General features: G+C 52.5%; 1 protein-coding gene across 4 annotated transcripts in view; it reads left to right on the top strand.

Annotated features, from left to right (window-relative positions):
* Window positions 1-21007, top strand: part of LOC138452925 (carnitine O-palmitoyltransferase 1, liver isoform-like) — a 1293714-nt gene that overhangs the window by 1068977 nt on the left and 203730 nt on the right. For all 4 annotated transcript variants that reach the window (XM_069605291.1, XM_069605282.1, XM_069605298.1 and 1 more), the window contains exon 16: window positions 18922-19074. In XM_069605291.1, the coding sequence (XP_069461392.1) occupies window positions 18922-19074 (153 nt within the window). The remainder of the gene's footprint in view (window positions 1-18921; window positions 19075-21007) is intronic.

Consider the following 21007-nt stretch of genomic DNA (forward strand, 5'->3'; position numbering starts at 1 on the left):
AACTAGCTGGAAGGGAAGAGCCCGTCAGGCGTGAAGAAGAGGAAGAAATCCGAGCGCTCTTCTAAGACCTTTGAGGACGCCCCGGCGACGGGGGTCCAACACAAGGCCAAGCACCGCGAGTCCGCTGGCACCGGGAGCGCCGAACGGTCTGGCTCTACGGGCGCCAGGCAGGGCGCACCCTCCCCGGCACCTTCAGCCACGAGCCAACGCTCTGGGTCGGGTAAGAAGAAGGGCGAGCACCCGGCGAAGCTCCTGGAGAGGCCCCGGTCGAGCTCGATGGCCCCATCGGAGGGGGAGCGAGGCAGTGTCCCCCCCCTCAAGGATAAGGCGGTGAGCGCACCTAAGGTGGTGAAGGCCTTAATCCATCCGGCCAAGCCCTCTATCGAGTCTGTCGCGGCGGCCCTGGCTCAGCCTGTGGAGGCTACACCAGTGGTGGCGACCTCGGGGCTCAGAGTCACCCTGCCACCTCGGAGGGAGTCCTCTTTTGTGCCCATCAATAGGACCCCCGTGAAACCCCCGGCGGGGAAGAAAAAGGGGGGGCAGGGCGTCGTCGTAGATTCGGCCTCAACCTCAGAGGAAGAGATGATTGAGGTCTTAAGCCACGGCCTTGGCGTGGAAGAAGACCGGCCCGTCGGGATGGATCCCGACGCAGGTGACGACGACATCGTCGAGGGTGCCGACGGGGCTCCTGATCGCCCGTCAGATTCCCCTCTGCCAGTGCCGCAAGACAACTCGGTGGCCATTTTGTTGGCTATACAGTCCTTATGTTCAGAGATAAGGACGAGGCTACCGTTGCCGACGGAGGAACCTCTCCCGTCGGGGGATCCTGAACCGGGACCTTCTGGTGCTCCCCCGCCCAAGAAAAGGAGGATTCACCCTCTACCTCCTTTTCAGCCGTCGCGCCCCGTCCAGCCCTCCTCCCCGTCCACCCGAGGGGATGATACGGGAGCGACGGGTACGGACGACGAAGTATACGACGAGGATCTACCGTCGTCACCTCCCACCAGGGTTTCTCCGCCCGACGAGATTGGGTCGTTCCACTCCATGATCGCCAGGGCATCCAAGCTTTTCCAACTCTGCCCTGAGGAGAAGAAAAAGGAAGGATTCCTTTATCAACGGCGCGAGGCCAAGAGGAAGACGGTCCTTGCGGTGCCTCTACTGGACGACATTTGGGATGAGGGCCTCGCCCTCCTCAAGAACCCTTCCACGACGCCGGCTAGAAGAGACCGGTACGAGAAGAAGTACCGGGTCCCGGACGCGGCCCCCCTGTGCCTCCGGGCGCAGCCTACCCTGGACTCCGTCGTCTCCGCGGCGGCCAGGAAGAAAGCGGGGGGGGGGGTGCGGCCTCCACATCGACTTCCCCACCGGACGGCGAGGGAAAGAAATTGGACGCTATGGGACGCAGGGTCATCTCGTCTGCAGCGACGACGATTAAAGCGGCCAACGCCTTGGCTATCGTGGCCCGCTACGACAGGGAGCTATGGTACAAATTGGCTCCCCTGCTGGATTTCCTACCGGACGACAAGAGGGCGGATGCCCTGGAGATCCTACAGGAAGGCGAGGTGGCGTCGGACCACGCCATCACTATTGCGACGGACATCGCCGACACTGGGTTTCGCCAGTTGGGCAACGGCGTGTGCCTTAGGCGGCGTGGATGGCTTAAGGCTACGGACTTCCGTCAAGACGTACAGACCAGAGTCCTGGACATGCCGTTCGATGGGAACAACCTGTTTGGGAAAACAGTGGACGATTCCCTTCAGGCCATTAAAACGGACACTGAGACGGCCCGGGCCCTTGGGGTTCTGCAGCAACGACGGACGCCCTTTCGGAGCAGCGGAGGCAAGGGCGCCTCCAAAGGTTCCGGCGGCGGTTTCTCCACCTACCGTCAAGCGGCCCGCTCGTCGTCTCAGGAGGCCTACAGAGGACGAGGCAAGTCTGGCGGACCCCGCCGTCGTCGCCAAGGAGGTCAAGGCGGCAAAGCCTCGTCGAAACAGGATTGAACCGGCCGTGGGGTCGGGCCCCCACCGAAGCACCCCGGTGGGAGGCCGGCTGGCGAGCTTCGTCAGCGTGTGGGAGTCCATCTCGACCGACCGTTGGGTGCTGGACGCCTTAGCCCGGGGCCACGCGCTCGAGTTTCAAAGAAGGTGCCCACGCGTCCCCCGCGTGGCCAGGAAAGAGCTTCACGTCCCTCAGCTTCTCCTGGAGGTAAAGGCGATGCTCAGGAAGGGCGTAATCAAACTCGTCCCAAAGAGGCTTCGGGGCTCCGGAGTTTACTCGAGATACTTCCTCGTGAAGAAGAAGACGGGAGGATGGCGCCCCATCCTAGACCTGCGACGTCTGAACAAGTTCATCAAGGCGCAGAAGTTTCGGATGGTCACCCTCCAGCACGTCCTGGGGCAGCTGGAGGAAGGAGACTTCCTGTCGTCGTTGGATTTGGAGGATGCCTACTTCCACATTCCCATCCTAAAGGGGCACCGAAAATTCCTCAGGTTTGTGGTCCAAGGGCATCACTACCAGTTCCAAGCCCTCCCCTTCGGACTACGGTCGGCACCCAGGGTATTCACCAAGTGCCTTGCACCGGTGGCGGCGCAGCTGCGCCGCGAGGGGATCCACGTCTACCCCTACCTGGACGTCTGGCTCATCCGAGCCAAGACGAGGGAGCTCGCCGTGGCTCACACGGCAAGGACCGTCCAACTTCTCACGGACCTGGGATTCTCCGTGAACTACGCCAAGTCCCACCTGGTACCCGCGCAAAATGCACTGTTTCTGGGAGAGAAGCTCGACACAGTGTCCCTTCTGGCCTCCCCGTCGGAGGAAAGGACCAGGTCCATCCTGGGCAAGGTACAGCGGATGTTGGTTTCCGACGCGGCCAAGGTGAGGTCCATCAAGTCCCTCCTCGGAATGATGTCTTCTTGCATCTACCTCATTCCCATGTGCAGGCTCCGGATGCGCCCGTTGCAGGAGTTCCTGGACGCGCGCTGGATCCAAACGACGGGCGGCTTCGAGGAGAGGATCACACTCGACGAGAGTTTCCGCCGAGCGGTCCGGTGGTGGGGCACCCGCGCGCATCTGACGGCGGGCATGGACTTCCAGACCCCAGACCACCAGGAGACAGTGACCGCGGATGCCTCCCTGGAAGGGTGGGGAGCGCACACCGAAAATCTGCACGCGAGAGGCCTCTGGCTCCCGACGGAGAAGTCCCTCCATATCAACGTCCTGGAGCTCCGTGCAGTGTTCTGGGCCCTCAGGTCCTTCCTTCCGTCCCTCAAGGGCAAGGTGGTGAGGATCTTCACCGACAACACCACCACCATGTTTTACATCAGGAAACAGGGCGGAACCAGGTCCCCAGCACTGTCCAAGGAGGCGCAGGACCTGTGGCATTGGGCAGTCGCCCAAGGGATGTTTCTGGTGCCGTTTCATCTGGCAGGGATAAAAAAACACCATCGCCGACTCACTCAGCAGGGAGCTGCGCTCGTGCCACGAGTGGGAACTACGGCAGGATCTAGTGGATCGCCTCTTCCGACGGTGGGGCACACCCCAGATCGACCTGTTCGCGACGGCGACGAACTCCAGGTGCCGGAGGTTCGCCAGCAGGATTCCCCAGGCGAGGAGCATGGGCGATGCTTTCTCGTTCCCCTGGGAGGGCCTGTTCCTCTACTCGTTCCCTCCTTTGCCACTGCTAATCCGGCTCGTCAACCAGCTCAAGAGGTCACGGTGCAGGATGATCCTCGTCGCACCTGCGTGGTAGAGGCAGATATGGTTCCCGGACCTTCTGGACTTGTCAGCGTCCCCGCCAATCAAGCTGCCGGTGGACGCGGATCTACTCTCCAGGGAAGGAGGCGCCATCCTCCACCACGACCCGAAATCGCTGAAATTGCAGGCCTGGCTCCTGCAGCGCTAGAGTTTGGAGGATACGACATACCGGCCGACTGCCGAGAGGTTCTTCCAAAGGCCAGGGCGTCCTCGACTCTTAAATGCTACGGACACAAATGGAAGAGGTTCTCTGTCTGGTGCCACGCACAGAAGATTAACCCTCTACGGATTACGGCTCCCCAGGTACTGCCGTACCTGCTGACTCTGGCCAAAGCTGGACTGGTACACGCGTCCATCAAGATTCATCTTGCTGCGATCTCCCGATACACCAGAACCACGGGCCGGTCGTCCCTGTGGTCTCATCGTCTGGTGAAAGAGTTCATGAAGGGACTGTTCAGATCGTTCCCGCCGGTGAAGGCGCCGGCCCCGGCGTGGGAGCTCAACGTGGTGCTGACCAAGCTCATGGGACCTCCGTTCGAGCCTCTGCACTCGGCCCCGTTGAAGTTTCTGTCGTGGAAAACAGCGTTTCTTGTGGCCATCACCTCCGCACGATGGGTGGGAGAGATCCAGGCCCTTTCCTGCAAGGCCCCGTACTTGACTTTTCACGACACGAGGGTAGTGCTCAGGACGCACCCCTCCTTCATGCCCAAGGTACCGTCGGACTTCCATCTCAACGAACCCTTGGTGTTGCCTGTGTTCTTCCCGTCGCCTTCGTCGCCGGCTGAGAGGACTTTGCACTCGCTGGATGTGGCTAGAGCGCTGAAGTTCTACGTGGACCGCACAAAGTGTTTTCGGAAGACGTCACAACTCTTTGTGAACTTTGGACCTGTCAATCAGGGGAAGGCTCTCTCGAAGGCTTCCATTTCCAGATGGCTCTCCGGCTGTATCATGCACTGTCATCGGTTGGCAAACCGACCGCTGCCTGGCCGTCCGAGAGCCCATTCCACCAGAGCGATCGCAGCTACCACGGCGTTCCTTTCTGGTGTGCCCCTGCTGGACATATGCAGGGCTGCTACGTGGAGGTTGACGCACACCTTCACGAAATTCTACTGCGTCGACCGGGATTCCAGGGAGGAGTCCAGGGTCCGCCAAGCAGTGCTGCGCAACCTGTTCGCCTGAGGTGAGCCTGGTGAGGAGGTAAGATGCTTAATGTTGAGTTTGATGTAATGCTTAATGTTGAGCCTTTGCCACCTCCCGTGGTTGTGCATGTGTGTACTGCTATGTATTCTTTATTCATGAGCATGTGAATCCATGCCAGACCCCATGCTGGAGAAGGAACAAGTTACTTACCTGTAACTGTTGTTCTCTAGCATGGGTCTGGCATGGATTCACATGCGAACCCTCCCGCCTATCCCTCTGCGGCTCTTCACTTGGTCATACTGCCACTTCACGTGCTTCCAAATCTGAAGATGGCTGCCAGAGGCGGTGCTTAGGTAGAGGGCAGTCATTGGCTGTGGTCATTATGACGCAGAGACCAGTGATTGGTTGTTACTACGAAAGACAGATCAGAAACAAAACTGATACTGGTTTTTTTTCTTTACCGAGGATTCCCAGCCTGACGACGGGGAATATTCATGAGCATGTGAATCCATGCCAGACCCATGCTGGAGAACAACAGTTACAGGTAAGTAACTTGTTCCTTTTTCAGCTCTGCCCCAAAGAAAAGAAGGAAGGCTTCCTCTTCCAACGGCGCGAGCCCAAGAGGAAGACGGTCCTCGCGGTGCCATTGCTGGATGACATCTGGGACGAGGGTCTTGCCCTTCTGAAGGACCCGTCCACGACACCTGCGAAAAGGGATCGGTACGAGAAGAAGTACCGGGTCCCCGAGAGCGCCCCTTTGTGCCTTAGGGCACAACCGACCCTGGATTCGGTCGTCTCGGCAGCGGCAAAGAAGAAAGCGGGAGGGGCTTCGGCTTCAACTTCCCCACCGGACGGCGAGGGAAAGAAACTAGATTCCATGGGACGACGAGTCATCTCATCGACGGCGATGACGATTAAGGTGGCCAATGCCCTAGCGATTGTGGCCTGCTATGACAGGGAGTTGTGGTACAAGATCGGCCCCCTGTTGGACTTCCTCCTAGACGACAAGAGGGCAGAGGCGCTAGCGATCCTACAGGAGGGTGAGGTGATGTTGGACCACGCCATTACTGTGGCCACGGACATTGCCGACACCGGTTTCCGTCAGTTGGGCAGCAGCGTTTGCCTTCGACAGCTGGGGTGGCTCAAGGCGACGGATTTCCGCCAAGACGTGCAAGCCAAGGTTTTGGACATGCCCTTCGACGGGAACAATCTGTTCGGAAAGACAGTGGATGAGTCACTGCAGGCCATCAAGACCGACACGGAGACAACTCGGGCCTTGGGAGTTCTGCAGCAACGGCGGCCGCCCTTTCGGAACTCCGGAGGCAAGCAAGGTGCCTCCAGAGGATTCGGCGGCGGCTTCTCGCCCTACCGTCAGGCGGCCTGCTCCTCGTCGCAAGAAGCCTACAGGGGACGTGGCAAGCCAGGGAGGCCAAGGCGGCAAGGCTGCTTCCAAGCAAGACTGAACCGGCTGTTTCGTTGGGCCCCCACCGAAGCACCCCGGTGGGAGGCCGGCTGACGAAGTTCGTCAGCGTGTTGAAGTCCATCTCCACTGACTGTTGGGTGCTGGATGCCCTGGCCCACGGGTACACTCTGGAATTTCTAAAGAAGTGCCCCGAATTCCTCCCGTGGCCAGGAAGGAAAACCACGTCCCTCAACTGCTGTTAGAGGTAAGGGTGATGCTCAAGAAAGGAGCCATCGAGCTCGTCCCAAAGATGCTCCGGGGTATACTCAAGATACTTCCTCGTCAGAAAGAAGACGGGAGGTTGGCGTCCCATACTGGACTTGCGTCGGCTAAACAAATACATCAAGGCACAGAAGTTCCGGATGGTCACCCTCCAGCACGTGCTGGGCCAGCTGGAGGAAGGCAACTTCCTATCGTCGTTGGATTTGGAGGATGCATACTTTCACATCCCCATCCTAAAAGGACACCGAAGGTTTCAGGTTCGTAGTCCAAGGGCGGCACTACCAGTTCAAGGCCCTCCCATTCGGATTGAAGTCAGCGCCCAGGGTGTTCACCAAGTGCCTAGCACCAGTGGCGGCGCAGCTGCACCTGCAGGGGATCCACGTCTACCCCTAGCTGGACGACTGGCTCATCCGAGCAGGGACAAGGGAACTCGCCGTCGAACACACAGCAAAGACCATCCGGCTGCTCACAGACCTGGGATTCTCCAACTTCACCAAATCCCACCTGGTTCCGTCGCAGGTCGCGCTGTTTCTGGGAGCCAAGCTCGATACAGTAGCGCAGTTGGCCTCGCCGTCGGAGGAAAGAACATAGCCCATCCTGGGCAAGGTACAGCGTCTGCTGGCCACGGACGTGGCCAGAGTGAGGTCCATCAAGTCCCTTCTCGGGATGATGTCCTCTTGCATCTATCTGGTGCGACTGTGCAGGCTTCGGATGCGTCCTCTGCAGGAGTTCCTCGACGCCCGTTGGATGCAAGCGACGGGCAGCTCCGAGGACAGGATCTCGCTCAATGAAGTATTCCGTCAAGCAATTCGATGGTGGGGCACTCGCGCGCATCTCGCAGCGGGCACAGACTTTCAGACCCCAGTATACCAGGTGACGACAGATGCCTCCCTGGAGGGGTGGGGAGCGCACACCGGCGATCTTCATGCGAGAGGCCTGTGTCTCCCGGAGGAGAGGCCGCTCCACATCAACATACTGGAGCTCTGAGCAGTATTCTGGGCCCTCAAGTCATTCCTCCCGTCCCTCAAGAGCAAGGTGGTGAGGATCTTCACCGACAACACTACCACGATGTTCTACATCCGGAAGCAGGGAGGATCCAGATCCCCAGCCCTGTCCAAGGAAGCCCAGGATCTGTGACACTGGGCCGTTGCCCAGGGGATGTTTCTGGTACCTTTTCATCTAGCAGTGATAAAAAACACCATCGCCGACTCACTCAGCAGGGAGCTGCGCTCGTTCCACAAGTGGGAACTATGCCAGGATCAAGTGGATCAATTCTTCCGGCGATGGGGCAAACCCCAAATCGACCTGTTTGCGACGGCGATGAACTCCAAATGCCAGAGGTTCGCCAGCAGGTTACCCCAGCCGAGGAGCATGGGCGATGCTTTCTCGTTCCCCTGGGACTGCCTGTTCCTGTATGCGTTCCCTACGTTGCTGCTCAGGCACATCAACCAACTCGAGAGGTCCCGGTGCAGGATGATCCTCGTCGCACCGACGGGGCCGAGACGGATATGGTTCCCGGACCTTCTGGACTTGTCAGTGTCCCCACCAGTCAAACTGTCGACAGACGCAGATCTTCTCTCCAGAGAAGGAGGTGGCATTCTTCATCACGACCCGGAGTCGCTGAACTTGCAGGCCCGGCTCCTGCAGCACTAGAGTTTGGAGGGTACGATATCCCGGCTGACTGCAGAGAGGTTCTTGCAAAGGCCAGGGCGTCCTCAACTCTCAAGTGCTACGGACACAAGTGGAAGAGGTTCTCTGTCTGGTGCTGTGCACAGAAGATTAACCCTCTACGGATTACAGCCCCTCAAGTGCTACCGTGCTTACTGTCACTGGCCAAAGCTAGACTAGCTCATGCTTCCATCAAGATACATCTGGCAGCGATTTCCCGATACACCAGAACTGCAGGACGGACATCCCTGTGGTTTCATCGTTTGGTGAAGGAGTTTATGAAAAGATTGTTCCGATCGTTCCCGCCGATGAAGGCTCCAGCCCCCGCGTGGGAGCTCAACGCGGTGCTGACCAGGCTCATGGGCCCGCCATTCGAGCCCTTGCATTCGGCTCCGTTGAAGTTCCTGTCGTGGAAGACAGCGTTACTTGTGGCCATCACCTCTGCACCACGCGTGGGAGAGATTCAGGCCCTTTCCTGCAAGCCTCCATACTTGACTTTCCACGAGATGTGGGTGGTGCTGAGGACGCACCCCTCCTTCATGCCCAGGGTGCCGTCGGCTTCCATCTCAAAGAGCCCTTGGTGTTACCAGTCTTTTTCCCGTCGCCTTCGTCGTCGGCCGAGAGGACTTTGCACTCGCTGGATGTGGCTAGAGCGCTGAAGTTCTACGTGGACCAAACAGAGTTTTCGGAAGACATCACAGCTGTTTGTGAACTTTGGACCTGTGAACCAAGGGAAGGCTCTCTCGAAGGCTTCCGTTTCCAGATAGCTCTCCGGCTGCATCATGCACTGTCATCGGTTGGCAAACCGACCGTTGCCTGGCTGTCCGAGAGCCCATTCGACCAGAGCGATCGCTGGTACCACGGCGTTCTTGTCTGGTGTGCCCCTGCTGGACATCTGCAGGGCTGCTACGTGGAGGTCGATGCACACCTTCACAAGATTCTGCTGAGTCGACCGGGATTCCAGGGAAGAGTCCAGAGTTGGCCAGGCAGTGCTGTGCAACCTGTTCGCTTAAGGTGGTCCTAGTGAAGGAGGTAAGAGTTGCTTAATGTTGAGTTTATGTAATGCTTAATGATGAGCCTTTCCACCTCCCGTGGTTGTGCATATGTGTACTTTTATGTATTCTTATTTCTGATGCTTGTTAATCTGCTTAGAATCACATGCTGTGCATAGGTCCGACATCCAGTGGTCACTGCGGAGTATTGCATTTTGTTTTTCGTAGTCGAAAAGGGACGTCGACAAGGCTTGTCTGAAATACTATCCCTATAGTGACGTGTGTTGTACCCACAATCCCTCACGCGTCGAGGTCCCTCAGATTGTTTTTTTCCGCCCAGCTACTGGTCGCCTTTACGCGGAGCTCCTCGAGAGACATTGCAGATTCCATCTCCTCGACCTTTGGTCGTTTTTTCCTGTTTAAAGATTTAATATATCGATCCCTCCCTCGACGCAGTTGTGAAGCTGTCTCCGCCGAGTAAGATCTTCGACGGAGGGGGCGAGCGGAGGAGATCCTTCGGCGTTGCCGAACACGTGGCCTGGCCTCGCAGGCCAAATACAGTAGGGAGAGTGGGGTCGTGGGACATCTCTGATTCTTTTTCTGAGAATGCCTTTCCTTTTCCCCTTCCTTTCCCTTGGGGTAGTTATCAAGGTTGATTGCCTCGGCTATGGAGAGGACACCCTTTAGGTTTTGCCCACTTTGTAAGGGCAAGTTTACTTGGAAGGACAAGCATTCACGGTGTAACCGCTGCTTGCCCCTTGATCACGTAGAGGAGGGTTGCTCGGCTTGTCGGCTTCTAAAGCCAAAGACTCTAAAAGACCGTAGGGTCAAGAGGTGGGCGGCCTACGCTATGTCGAAGGCCGGGTCTTCACCCGCCGCTGCTACCACCGACAGTGACGAGGAACGTGATAACACGACCTCCGCTACGGAAGTCGTACACCCCTCTAAAGAGCGCTCGCGCTCTTCGTCGTCTGTCCCCGGCCCCGACGGGCTCGGCTCACGCCCTGCTTATGGGGATGAACACCCCGGCGACACTGACGCACACGATACAACACATAAACACACAACCCATAGAACTTCTTCGTCAAAGACGAAGAAAGCATCAGCGCCCAAGGAGACGCAGGTTACACCGGCGGCCTCCTCGGACCGTTCGGGTTCGAAGCCCCTCTCGCAGCCGCGACCAGCGACTGGGCTTTCGGCAAATAAGGGCGCCGCCCCCAAACCATCGGCCGGCGCGCACCAGCAGAGAGCGCACGCCGCCGTAGAACGTTCGACACCCGTAACGTCGAAACCACAGCCCTCCGCTGACAAACAAGTCACAGAGAGCTTGGCGAGGATCGTTGTGGCTGACGCCCGGAAGCGTACGCCGAAAGACACGTCGAGCGCTACGCAAAGGTCGAAAGACATGCCGAAAAAGCCCGAAGAAAAACAGGGACTACCCCCTTCAGTCGGGGGGACCCCCAGCACACCGGAAGGCTTTTCGGAGGGCGACGGGACACTTTCCTCGACGTTGTGGGAGAGGTCGAGCCATTTTCAACAAGATAACACTAATTTTCCCCCGCTAGACCGCTCAGGGGTACCCCATGAAACCATGGAAAGGCTCCATCTCTGCATGGAGAGAATGGAGAGGTTTATGAACACCCAGAACCCTCCCACTCCCAAGAGAACAAGAGAAGGGCCTCAGGAGGACCCCAGGGCCAAATACCCGAGGCAGGACACACCCTTAGACTTCCATAATGTGTATGACCTCACTGGTGAGGAACAATACTTAGAAGATGAGGATGATTTTGTGGACAATGAAGAAGGACAGAACCAAGAGGAAGGTCTGGAAGACAGCCCAGACATGGTAGGAGAAGGCTTTGGAGAAAATCCAGAAGAAGGACCTTCTCATCCCTGGCAATCCCCATCAGTATATTCGGACACTGATGTCCTGAACCTAAATCTTCCTGACAATTCACCTGTTAGAAACACGTCTCCCATTGACGATCAGCCCACTTTCAATGCCCTGTTGCACAGAGCAGCAGCACATTTCGAACTGAACACTGGGGAGATCTCTCCGGAAATAGACTTTGTGGAAAGAGTAATTAAGGAGAAACCCCCAGTCAGCCAGACCATTCCCCTCCTCGCTTCAGTGAAGAGAAGAATCATCCCTTCGCTATCCACACCCGCACTAATCAGAGGAGTCAATCCAAGGATTGAAAAACTTTTCACTCCTTCACCCTCAGACCCGTTGTACATCAGGGGACATTCCATTCCGGATTCCCTTGTAGTAACTAATACAAGGAAGAGGGCAGGGGTGCCGCTGTCCACCAGTGAGGCACCACCTGACAAGGAGGGCAAGAGGTTATATGCCCTTGCTAAAAGAGTCACATCCTCGGCTGCCTTTTCGGCAAGAATTGCGAACAACAATTCTTTGTTAGCTAGCTACGCGGACGCGCAGTGGGCCAAACTGCGCAAGGACGCCGAAGAAGCGCCGGAACCACTACGTACACGCCTGCTTTCAACTATTGGCGAAGGAACCCAGGTCAACCAGAGTATTGTAAAGAACTCTCTGGATGCTGCTGAAAAAGCGGGACGTTCCCTGGTTCAGGGAATACTCCTAAAACGCCATGTATGGCTGCGCAACTCGGGGTTCAAACCGGAGACACAGGCGTCTTTAATAAATAAACCTGTTGAGGACTCAAACCTCTTCGGGAAGGCGGTGGATGAGGCTCTGGAAATGGCTAAAAAAGAGTTCGATACTATCAAGACGCTTGACCAGATCTCTAAGCCCACTACCAGACGCGGCTATGGCAACAAACGCTTTTTTCGTGGCCAACGCCAACAGCAGAATCAGCAGCAACAGTACCCTGCCACCAGTTACCAGACCAATAGTGGGCAGTACAGCCAAAGAGGACAGCGCAGGGGCAAAGGGAGAGGGAGGGGGTCCACCCCCAGAGGCTCCCAAGCCCCCAACAACACCAAGTGACGCGAAGATTTGCGTCCCCTCCCATGCAACACCGGTCGGGGGCCGGATAACTTCCTTTCTTCCAGCATGGGAGGGAATAACGTCAGACCGCTGGGTACTTTCCACCGTAGCCCACGGATACTGCATCGAATTCAACAGTTCCCCAACATACAGACCCCCGAGGGGACGACGCATGACACCGGAACACCTTGCCATCCTTCTCCAAGAAGTACAACAACTGCTGGAAAAAGGACCCATAGAGGTCGTGCCTCTATCTCAGGTAACGGAAGGTATTTATTCAGTGTACTTCCTTGTACCCAAAAAGGATCTAACCATACGCCCTGTATTAGATCTGTGCCCAGCGAACAAGTTTATCAAACCCCAGAAGTTTCGTATGGTGACCTTACAGGAAGTGATCTCACTGCTATCACAGGGAGATTACATGACAACATTGGACATGAAAGATGCATACTTTCATATTTTAATGTTGCCAGCGCACAGAAAATACCTCAGGTTTATGATAGAGGGCAAACACTATCAGTTCAGAGTGCTACCCTTCGGCATAGCATCAGCACCAAGGGTATTCACGAAGGTAGTGGCAGCGGCCCACCTGCGCAGGTTGTCCATCCCAGTTTACCCTTACCTCGACGACTGGCTCATAACAGGGGATTCTTACGAAACATGCTTCTCCAATACCCAAAAGACTGTAGACCTTTTGTTCCAGTTGGGCTTCTCCATCAACGAAAAGAAGTCCAGCCTAGACCCCAGCCAAATCAAACAATTCCTAGGGGCTCTAATTCAAACAAAGGACGGCCTCGTCTTCCCCTCCAACGAGAGGGTCCAAAACATGCTGTTTCAGATCCCTCAATATGTGACCGGTCGAGAGGTGACGGTACGCAAAGCAATGCGCTTGCTAGGCAGGATGGCGTTGTGTATTTATTTGGTACCTCACGCGCGCATGTGCATGCGCCCTATGCAAGAGTGGCTCAACAGCCAGTGGTGTCAGGCCAGCGGATTATGGGACGATCCAGTGGTGGTCTCGCAGGCCTTGGTTCTCTCGCTATGATGGTGGACAAAGGAAAACCTGGAAAAAGGGAAACCCTTTGCCACACCCGCGGCGGAAGCCGATCTAACCACAGACGCATCCCTAACAGGATGGGGGGCTCACCTATCCCATCAGACTGCTCACGGAGTGTGGACTCCGAGAGTAGCATCCAAAAACATAAATCTACTGGAGCTACTAGCTGTGTTCAAGGCGCTAAAAGCCTTCCAGGAACACCTACAAGGAAAAACTGTGTTGGTCCTTACAGACAGCACCACAGCCATGTACTACATCAACAAGCAGGGGGGCACCCACTCTCCAGGACCGTCCAAACTGGCCCAAAATATATGGAAGTGGGCTCTCAAACAAAACATGTTCCTACTGTCAGAACATGTACCAGGGGAACTCAATCTGCTGGCAGACAAACTCAGCAGAGAGTTCCCCCTGCCCGAAGAGTACGAATGGCGACTGCACGAAGACATCGTCTTCGATGTCTTCACACAATGGGGATTCCCAGAAATAGACCTATTTGCAACCCTGGAGAACTCACAATGCCCAAGTTACGCCTCCAGGTACCCCCAGAACCAATCCAAGGGGAACGGTGTGTCGATGCAATGGTCAGGGAAATTTGTTTACGCTTTTCCCCCCCCGACTCCCCTTCTCAACAAGGTGGTCCACAAGATGCACCAGGAACAAGTAACCATGATACTGGTGGCCCCAATGTGGGCCCGACAGCCATGGTTCGCTCACTTGATGGAGATGTCTCTATCTCCCCCAGAGAAACTCCCCTGCACGTACAACATGCTGTCACAAGACAAGGGCAGGACTCTGCATCCATGCCCCCAGAACATGAACTTAGCAGCTTGGCTCCTGAGATCATAGAATTCGGACATCTACAGCTCCCACAGAGATGCATGGACATCCCGAGGGAAGCCAGAAAACCTAACACTCGCCACTGCTACTCTAACAAGTGGAGGAGATTTGTCATCTGGTGCAGAGGGAAAAGCATCAACCCGATTGACTGCTCTCCCACACATATTGTTCTATACCTGACCCACTTGTTGGATTCAGGTCTAGTGTTCAATTCCATTAAAGTCCACCTAGCGGCACTTTCTGCATACACCACTTCCCAACTCAAGGTGTCGTGGTGGAAGATCCCTGTTATAAAGGCCTTCATGGAGGGAATAAAGAGAATACACCCCCCGATAGCTGACCCAGCTCCCGGATGGGACCTTAACGTGGTACTTACCAGACTCATGGGCTCACCTTTCGAACCCATGCACAAAGCATCTCTTAAAGACCTCACTCTTAAGACTGCTTTTTTAATAGCTATCACCTCCATCAGGAGGGTAAGTGAACTACAGGCTCTTTCTGTTCTAGACCCCTTTGTTACAGTTCACAGAGATAAGGTGGTTCTACGCACGCACCCAAGGTTTGCTCCGAAGTTCATATTGAAATTCCACGTAAACCAGTCTATAGAACTGCCAACGTTCTTTCAAAATCCTTCCAACTTGGGAGAAAAAAACTCTACACACACTAGATGTGCGCAGAGCGGTCATGTTCTACATGGAAAGAACGAGACCACTGAGGAAGACTAATCAATTCTTCGTCTTGGTGGCAGCAGGAAGAGAAGGGGATGCAGTTTCAAAGTCCACTATTTCTAGATGGATTGTTCAATGCATCACTCTCTGCTATACTCTTGCTAAGAGAGAACTGCCCTTTAAGCCTAGAGCACACTCTACTCGAGGCACAGGGGCGTCCATAGCATTCATTGCAAATGTTCCCCTTGAGTCCATCTGCAAAGCGGCTACCTGGAGTTCTGTGCACACCTTTACAAAACACTACTGTCTAGATGCACACTCGAGATCTGACTCCCAGGTGGGTCAGGCAGTATTAAGACATCTTTTCTCTACTGTTACTTCTCATAACCCACCTCCAACTCCGGGTACTGCTCGCTAGTCTATGCACAGCATGTGATTCTAAGCAGATTAACAAGCATCAGAAGACAATGCATTACTTACCGTAAAAGCATTTCTGATGATTGTATCTGCTTAGATTCACATGCGCCCACCCTTCCTCCCCGCTCGGATGGAAGGAACATAGACTTCCTTTTATATCTCTCTTTTCTGTACTCACTCACGTCTAGAAGGCTCCCTCAGGGCAGAAAAATACAAACAGAGGGACCTCGACGCGTGAGGGATTGTGGGTACAACACACGTCGCTATAGGGATAGTATTTCAGACACGCCTTGTCGACGTCCCTTTTCGACTACGAAAAACAAAATGCAATACTCCGCAGTGACCACTGGATGTCGGACCTATGCACAGCATGTGAATCTAAGCAGATACAATCATCAGAAATGCTTTTACGGTAAGTAATGCATTGTCATTCATGAGCATGTGAATTAGGGGTGTCACGGTATTAGTTTTATGACGGTATGATAACCTTCTTGGCAAATGACGGTATATCATGGTTATCGCGGTATAGCAGGTGATGTTAATTAATCTTAACAAATATTTTCTAAAAGGTCATAAATTGTCAGATTTATCATCACAAACAAAATCAGGCACCCAGGGCCAGAATTGGGCTTTTCAACATACTTTCCACTGAAATGCCACCCCTTGCTTCCACCAAACACACGTGTGGCGAGGAGGAGGGGGGGGGGGAGTCCTGCTGCGACTGGCAAAGCAAACTGAATAGCTTTTCTTAAGTGGTCATTTAGGCTTTTAGCTCCCCCACTGGCTACTGGTGAAGATGAACATGTTGCCATCTTGATAACCTGCATGCCACCGATCAATGGAGGCTGATGGTAGTATACACTTGTGCGCATACACACCCACACACACACACACACTCTCTCTTTCTCTCTCTCTCTCTCTCTCTCTTTTTCTCTCTCTCTCTCTTTTTTCTCTCTCTCTCTCTCTCTTTCTCTCTCTCTCTCTCTCTCTCTTTCTCTCTCTTTCTCTCTCTCTTTCTCTCTCTTTCTCTCTCTCTCTCTCTCTTTCTCTCTCTCTCTCTCTCTCTTTCTCTCTCTCTCTCTCTCTTTCTCTCTCTCTCTCTTTCTCTCTCTCTTTCTCTCTCTTTCTCTCTCTCTCTCTCTCTCTCTTTCTCTCTCTCTTTCTCTCTCTCTCTCTGTCTCTCTCTCTCTGTCTCTCTCTCTCTGTCTCTCTCTCTCTGTCTCTCTCTCTCTCTCTCTCTCTCTCTCTCTCTCTCTACGTTACAGCCTTTAGTTTACTTGCGGGCCAAAAGGTGTTCAGTAATCACAGACATGTTACCCTTTGGTATGGCTGCAGGGAATACCCACAGAGCTGAGTGAATTTAGCAGTGTGACTTATTATATGTAAATTCAATGATGGAACCAGGGTAATCCACCATTGTCATATGTTTAGCAAACTTTATCCATTATAAATATATAAACCCCAAAACGGCCATCCCCCAAAGTAAACCCTTTTCGTTCTTGGCACTGTATTTATTCTTCCTATTGCTAACATATTTATTTTATGTCAGGCACGTGTGATTTATGGAATGGAATTTAAAACTGCTCCAACTGAAACTACTTGGCAGACGGCACATCCAACAGTGCAAGACCAAGACTGTGCAGCACTTGCTTACTGCAGCCTTTCCAAATCAGATTGAAAAGCACACTTAACGGTATAAACGGTATACCGGTATAAACAATGTGACGGTTATTATTGTTCAATTAAGTGGTTCCCGGTATCTTTAACGGTATACCGTTATACCCCTAATGTGAATCCATGCCAGACCCCATGCTGGAGAAGGAACAAGTTACTTACCTGTAACTGTTGTTCTCCAGCATGGGTCTGGCATGGATTCACATGTGAACCCTCTCTCCTACCCCTCTGCGGCTCTTCACTTGGTCATACTGCCACTTTATGTGCTACCAAATCTGAGGATGGCTGCCAGGGGAGGGACTTAGGGAGAGGGCAGTCATTGGCTGGGGGCAGTATGACCCAGAGACCAGTGATTGGTTACTACTAAAAAAGACCGATCAGAAACTAAACTGATACTGATTTTTTCTTTACCGAGGATTCCCAGCCTGACGGGGAATATTCATGAGCATGTGAATCCATGCCAGACCCATGCTGGAGAACAACAGTTACAGGTAACTAACTAACTTGTTCCTTATCTTGAAGTTACACTCAGGAGTAGAGTATCATTATGTAGGCTGGGCTATTGAATATTGCGTTGTTATTAAAATGTCAAGAGTATCGCCCAAAGCCAGTGACTCAGTCCGTAAGGTGGAGCTTTTCTCTAACCTGACTCCTGCTTGACTGTGTGACTGTAGCCACTTAACGACCACTTCGCGGCCACTTCACGGAGCGCAGGAGGTTTTGATGAATAGAAGGGTGGAGCTCCTCACGCCAATTCTCCCTTCCTTTCAAAATTAAAGGTACAGCAACCTGGAATCACTGTTCAGTTTGCTGTGCTTAATACCAAGAGTTTTCTAAGCGCAGCCTGGGGATTGAACCTGTATTGCTCTGCGTCATCTTGCTTCCAAGGCGAGCTCGTTGCCCCTGAGTTATCTTCCCGAGACAAGGAAGGGAACCAAACCCTTGTCCCAAGGAGTACTTTGGGGGATTTATAAGTTTGAACTTGTGCAATGTTTTGTTGAACTAAAATCAGATACATTTACCTCGTACACTTGGGTTAAATGTATTAGCATGAGGGTCAGATACATTTGGTCACTAGGTAATCTTTCTTTAGTTTTAGTTTGCTAGGTAGGAACATTCTGGTTAGGATAGGGACAGATAGGCGTTTGTCAGCCCTTTTTAATTTTAATAAAGCTGCTAACGTTGAGAAAACTATACCTTTGTGTCCCTCGCATTTCTGACCCCTCACAATTCCTAAAAACATTAAGGTAACTGGATAAATGTTTGATCATTGAGTGATATTACTACCTGCTTGTTTCATTTTCTAGTGTGTGTTTTGGGCCTATAATCGAGTATTGTTGTACATACCGGTCTAAATTTAATTGTGTGCTTGACTATGTGGATCCCTAACACCACTCATTTTCTCCTGAGACAAAGCCTTGAGCACTCTCCATGCTTACCTTTATTGGGTTTGGCTCTCTGAGTTCCCCTGTTCACTGCAACTAGTGTGGCCTCCTAATATCTATCCACCAGGACAGATTCTAGAAATCCATCTTAACAACTGCCAGGTTTCTCAATTAAAGAGTGCTGGGAGCTATTTAGCTCCTGCCTATGGCCTAGAAGAGCCTGGTTAGCATGTATCCAGCAGCTACTTTTGGCTCCCCAGTCCAACTGATGCCGAACAAACACATCTATGTGGATTTAACTTTGTGCATTTGCGACAATCTATAAATATGCATTTGGACACATCAGTATAACATTTAAAATCATAAGGGCTCATACATAATGGACAAAGTGATATGTTTGTAACTTATGTGTAAGTTAGATTTGCGGAACGCTATGTACAAGCTCCTGGTTCCTCAGTGGGAGCTCCTGGTCACTGGTTAATGCTGGATACCCAGGAGCTGCGTTTAGCTCCTGCTTCTCTAAACTTAATTTTGATCCCTGCAGCTAACTTTAGAAAGCAAGACCTGGAGCAACGTATTTGGATGAAAGTACAGACGAGATGGCTATTTCGCCAAAAGTGTTCAAATAAATGCTCCCTGCTCAGTGTACATCTTATTCTATTTTCATTCAAATCCCAGAATGAGGATCGTCTGAAGCTCTTCAGGATTGCTGCGGAGAAGCACCAGATGTTGTACCGTCATGCTATGACTGGCGCAGGGATAGACCGCCACCTTTTTTGTCTCTACGTCGTGTCAAAATACCTAAAAGTGGACTCACCGTTTTTAAATGAGGTACAGTGTGCATTGGTAATGTTTCTCTTCTGGCACGGTTGCATCTAAAAACAAAAATCTGCTTCTTCCCGATTCTTTAATTCCTTCTCTACCAGTTCCCACCTCCTCCTATCTTTTCTTTCTTCGCCCAGATTCCATTCCTCTGTCTCTTGTTTTGACACTTCTCGCTCTGCTTTATTTTACAAATGTGTGCTACTTCCCAAATTTGCCACCAGGCAGAGTAACATAATTTGAAACAAACGGGAGACATAAAAGGGGACTGTCACATCAACATATAGGATTGACTTTTGCTTCCTTCACTAGTGTCACATGGCTTTAAAATGCCACACCCCGCTTTCCTGTTTTTTCAAAAGGGTGACATACAGATTACACAGGTTGAGGCTTTGAGTCAATGTTCACTATATACACCTCTGTTAAGATACACCACAAGCTGCATACGTCTTTGACCGAGGGCAGTGAGTCCACCTACACTGCTAAAAAGCATGCCCCTCAGTTGCCAGTGACTCTGGCGGTGCATTTGCATACAGTATGCATCAATTCCATCAATATATATGGTTATCGTTTTGTTTTTAGATTAAGACTTCTTTATGGGTGGATTTTCACCAATCCAGAAAACAATTTTAAGCTAAACCACATATTTTAATGTTTGCTCATAACCCTGGAGCATTGATAAACAAATGTATGTATATCATTACAGCAGTGCACATAGGCTCACAGAACGAAGACATAGGCAGATGTGGTGTTTCACTAGTTACTGTGATTGAATTGTATGGGTATTCATAGTTCTCAAGCACATGAAGATAAAATCTTCATGTGCTTGAGAACTATGAATTCCCACACAATTCAGTAGGCTTTAATGGGAAATTCCATAGGCTACAATCGGAAAGCTTCAAGGCACATCCACACTGAAGGAGGTACGTAGTGAGTGAGTTGGCATTGGAATCTTGCATAGATTCACATGCTGCGAATATTCCCCATCGTCAGGCTGGGAATCCTCAGTAACATAGAGCAGTTTAAAAACTTCAGTCACGTTAGTGCTCTAGTACTGTCATTTTCGGTCATAATGCCCACAGCTAATAGGAAAACGCTCCCTTAGCTCCACCCATGGAGGCCCTCTTCAGATTTGTTACTGCATGTTTCGTGTTGAAGTCCTTTAAAAATCTCTCTCCTACTATTAAAGAATTTCAAACCTTTGGCAATGGGTACAGCATCCTCGACGACACCAATCGATCATTCCGGTACTGTGAGCCTGTTTTTTCTCGCCAACTGTTTCCCTTCCTTGCTACTCTTCACCAACATCCATGACTGAAGCCGGGAAGAAGAGTTTCTTCAATGCCTGCCCCAGATGTGGCATTAAGAACGTATTTTTGGAAGATCTCGGACAACTGCCTTTACTGCCTCCATCCACATCATATACAAGAATGTGAAATCTGCCGGTTCTTTTCAAATAAAACACTGAGACGCGACTAGTGGCATGGCTTGATGATGGTAGTGGTGGCCTCTGACTCTGGTTCTGTACAGAGTCATCATGCCTCACTCAGGCAAGGCAGGACACCCAGCAAGCCACCTCTAGTAAGCGGACTAGATCGCATAAAGAGGCGTCAAGGCAGAAGAAGAACGCACATACTACACGCTTTAAAGGGTTCTCTTCAGAGAGAACTACAGCAAAACCCATGGAAAAGTCCCAGGTCAGATCTCCCTGTTCGTCCTCGTCATCAAGAAAAAAGAGCCGGCTAGGTCAGTGTTGCCACAGACAGCAAGAACGTCGTCGAAGTAATTGTCTATGATCCCCGTTGGCGACCACTCTGTCGACGACTACTGCCAAGACCCTTCACGTCAACAACTACCAAGATTTTGCCGTCAACTAGTCCATCAGCTACTACGAAGACCTCGTCGACGCCTATGATGCCTACCTTGACGACGGCCACAAGAA

The sequence above is a fragment of the Ambystoma mexicanum genome, chromosome 1p (genome assembly GCF_040938575.1).
Source record: "Ambystoma mexicanum isolate Mex_15411 chromosome 1p, UKY_AmexF1_1, whole genome shotgun sequence".
Classification (NCBI taxonomy): domain Eukaryota; kingdom Metazoa; phylum Chordata; class Amphibia; order Caudata; family Ambystomatidae; genus Ambystoma; species Ambystoma mexicanum.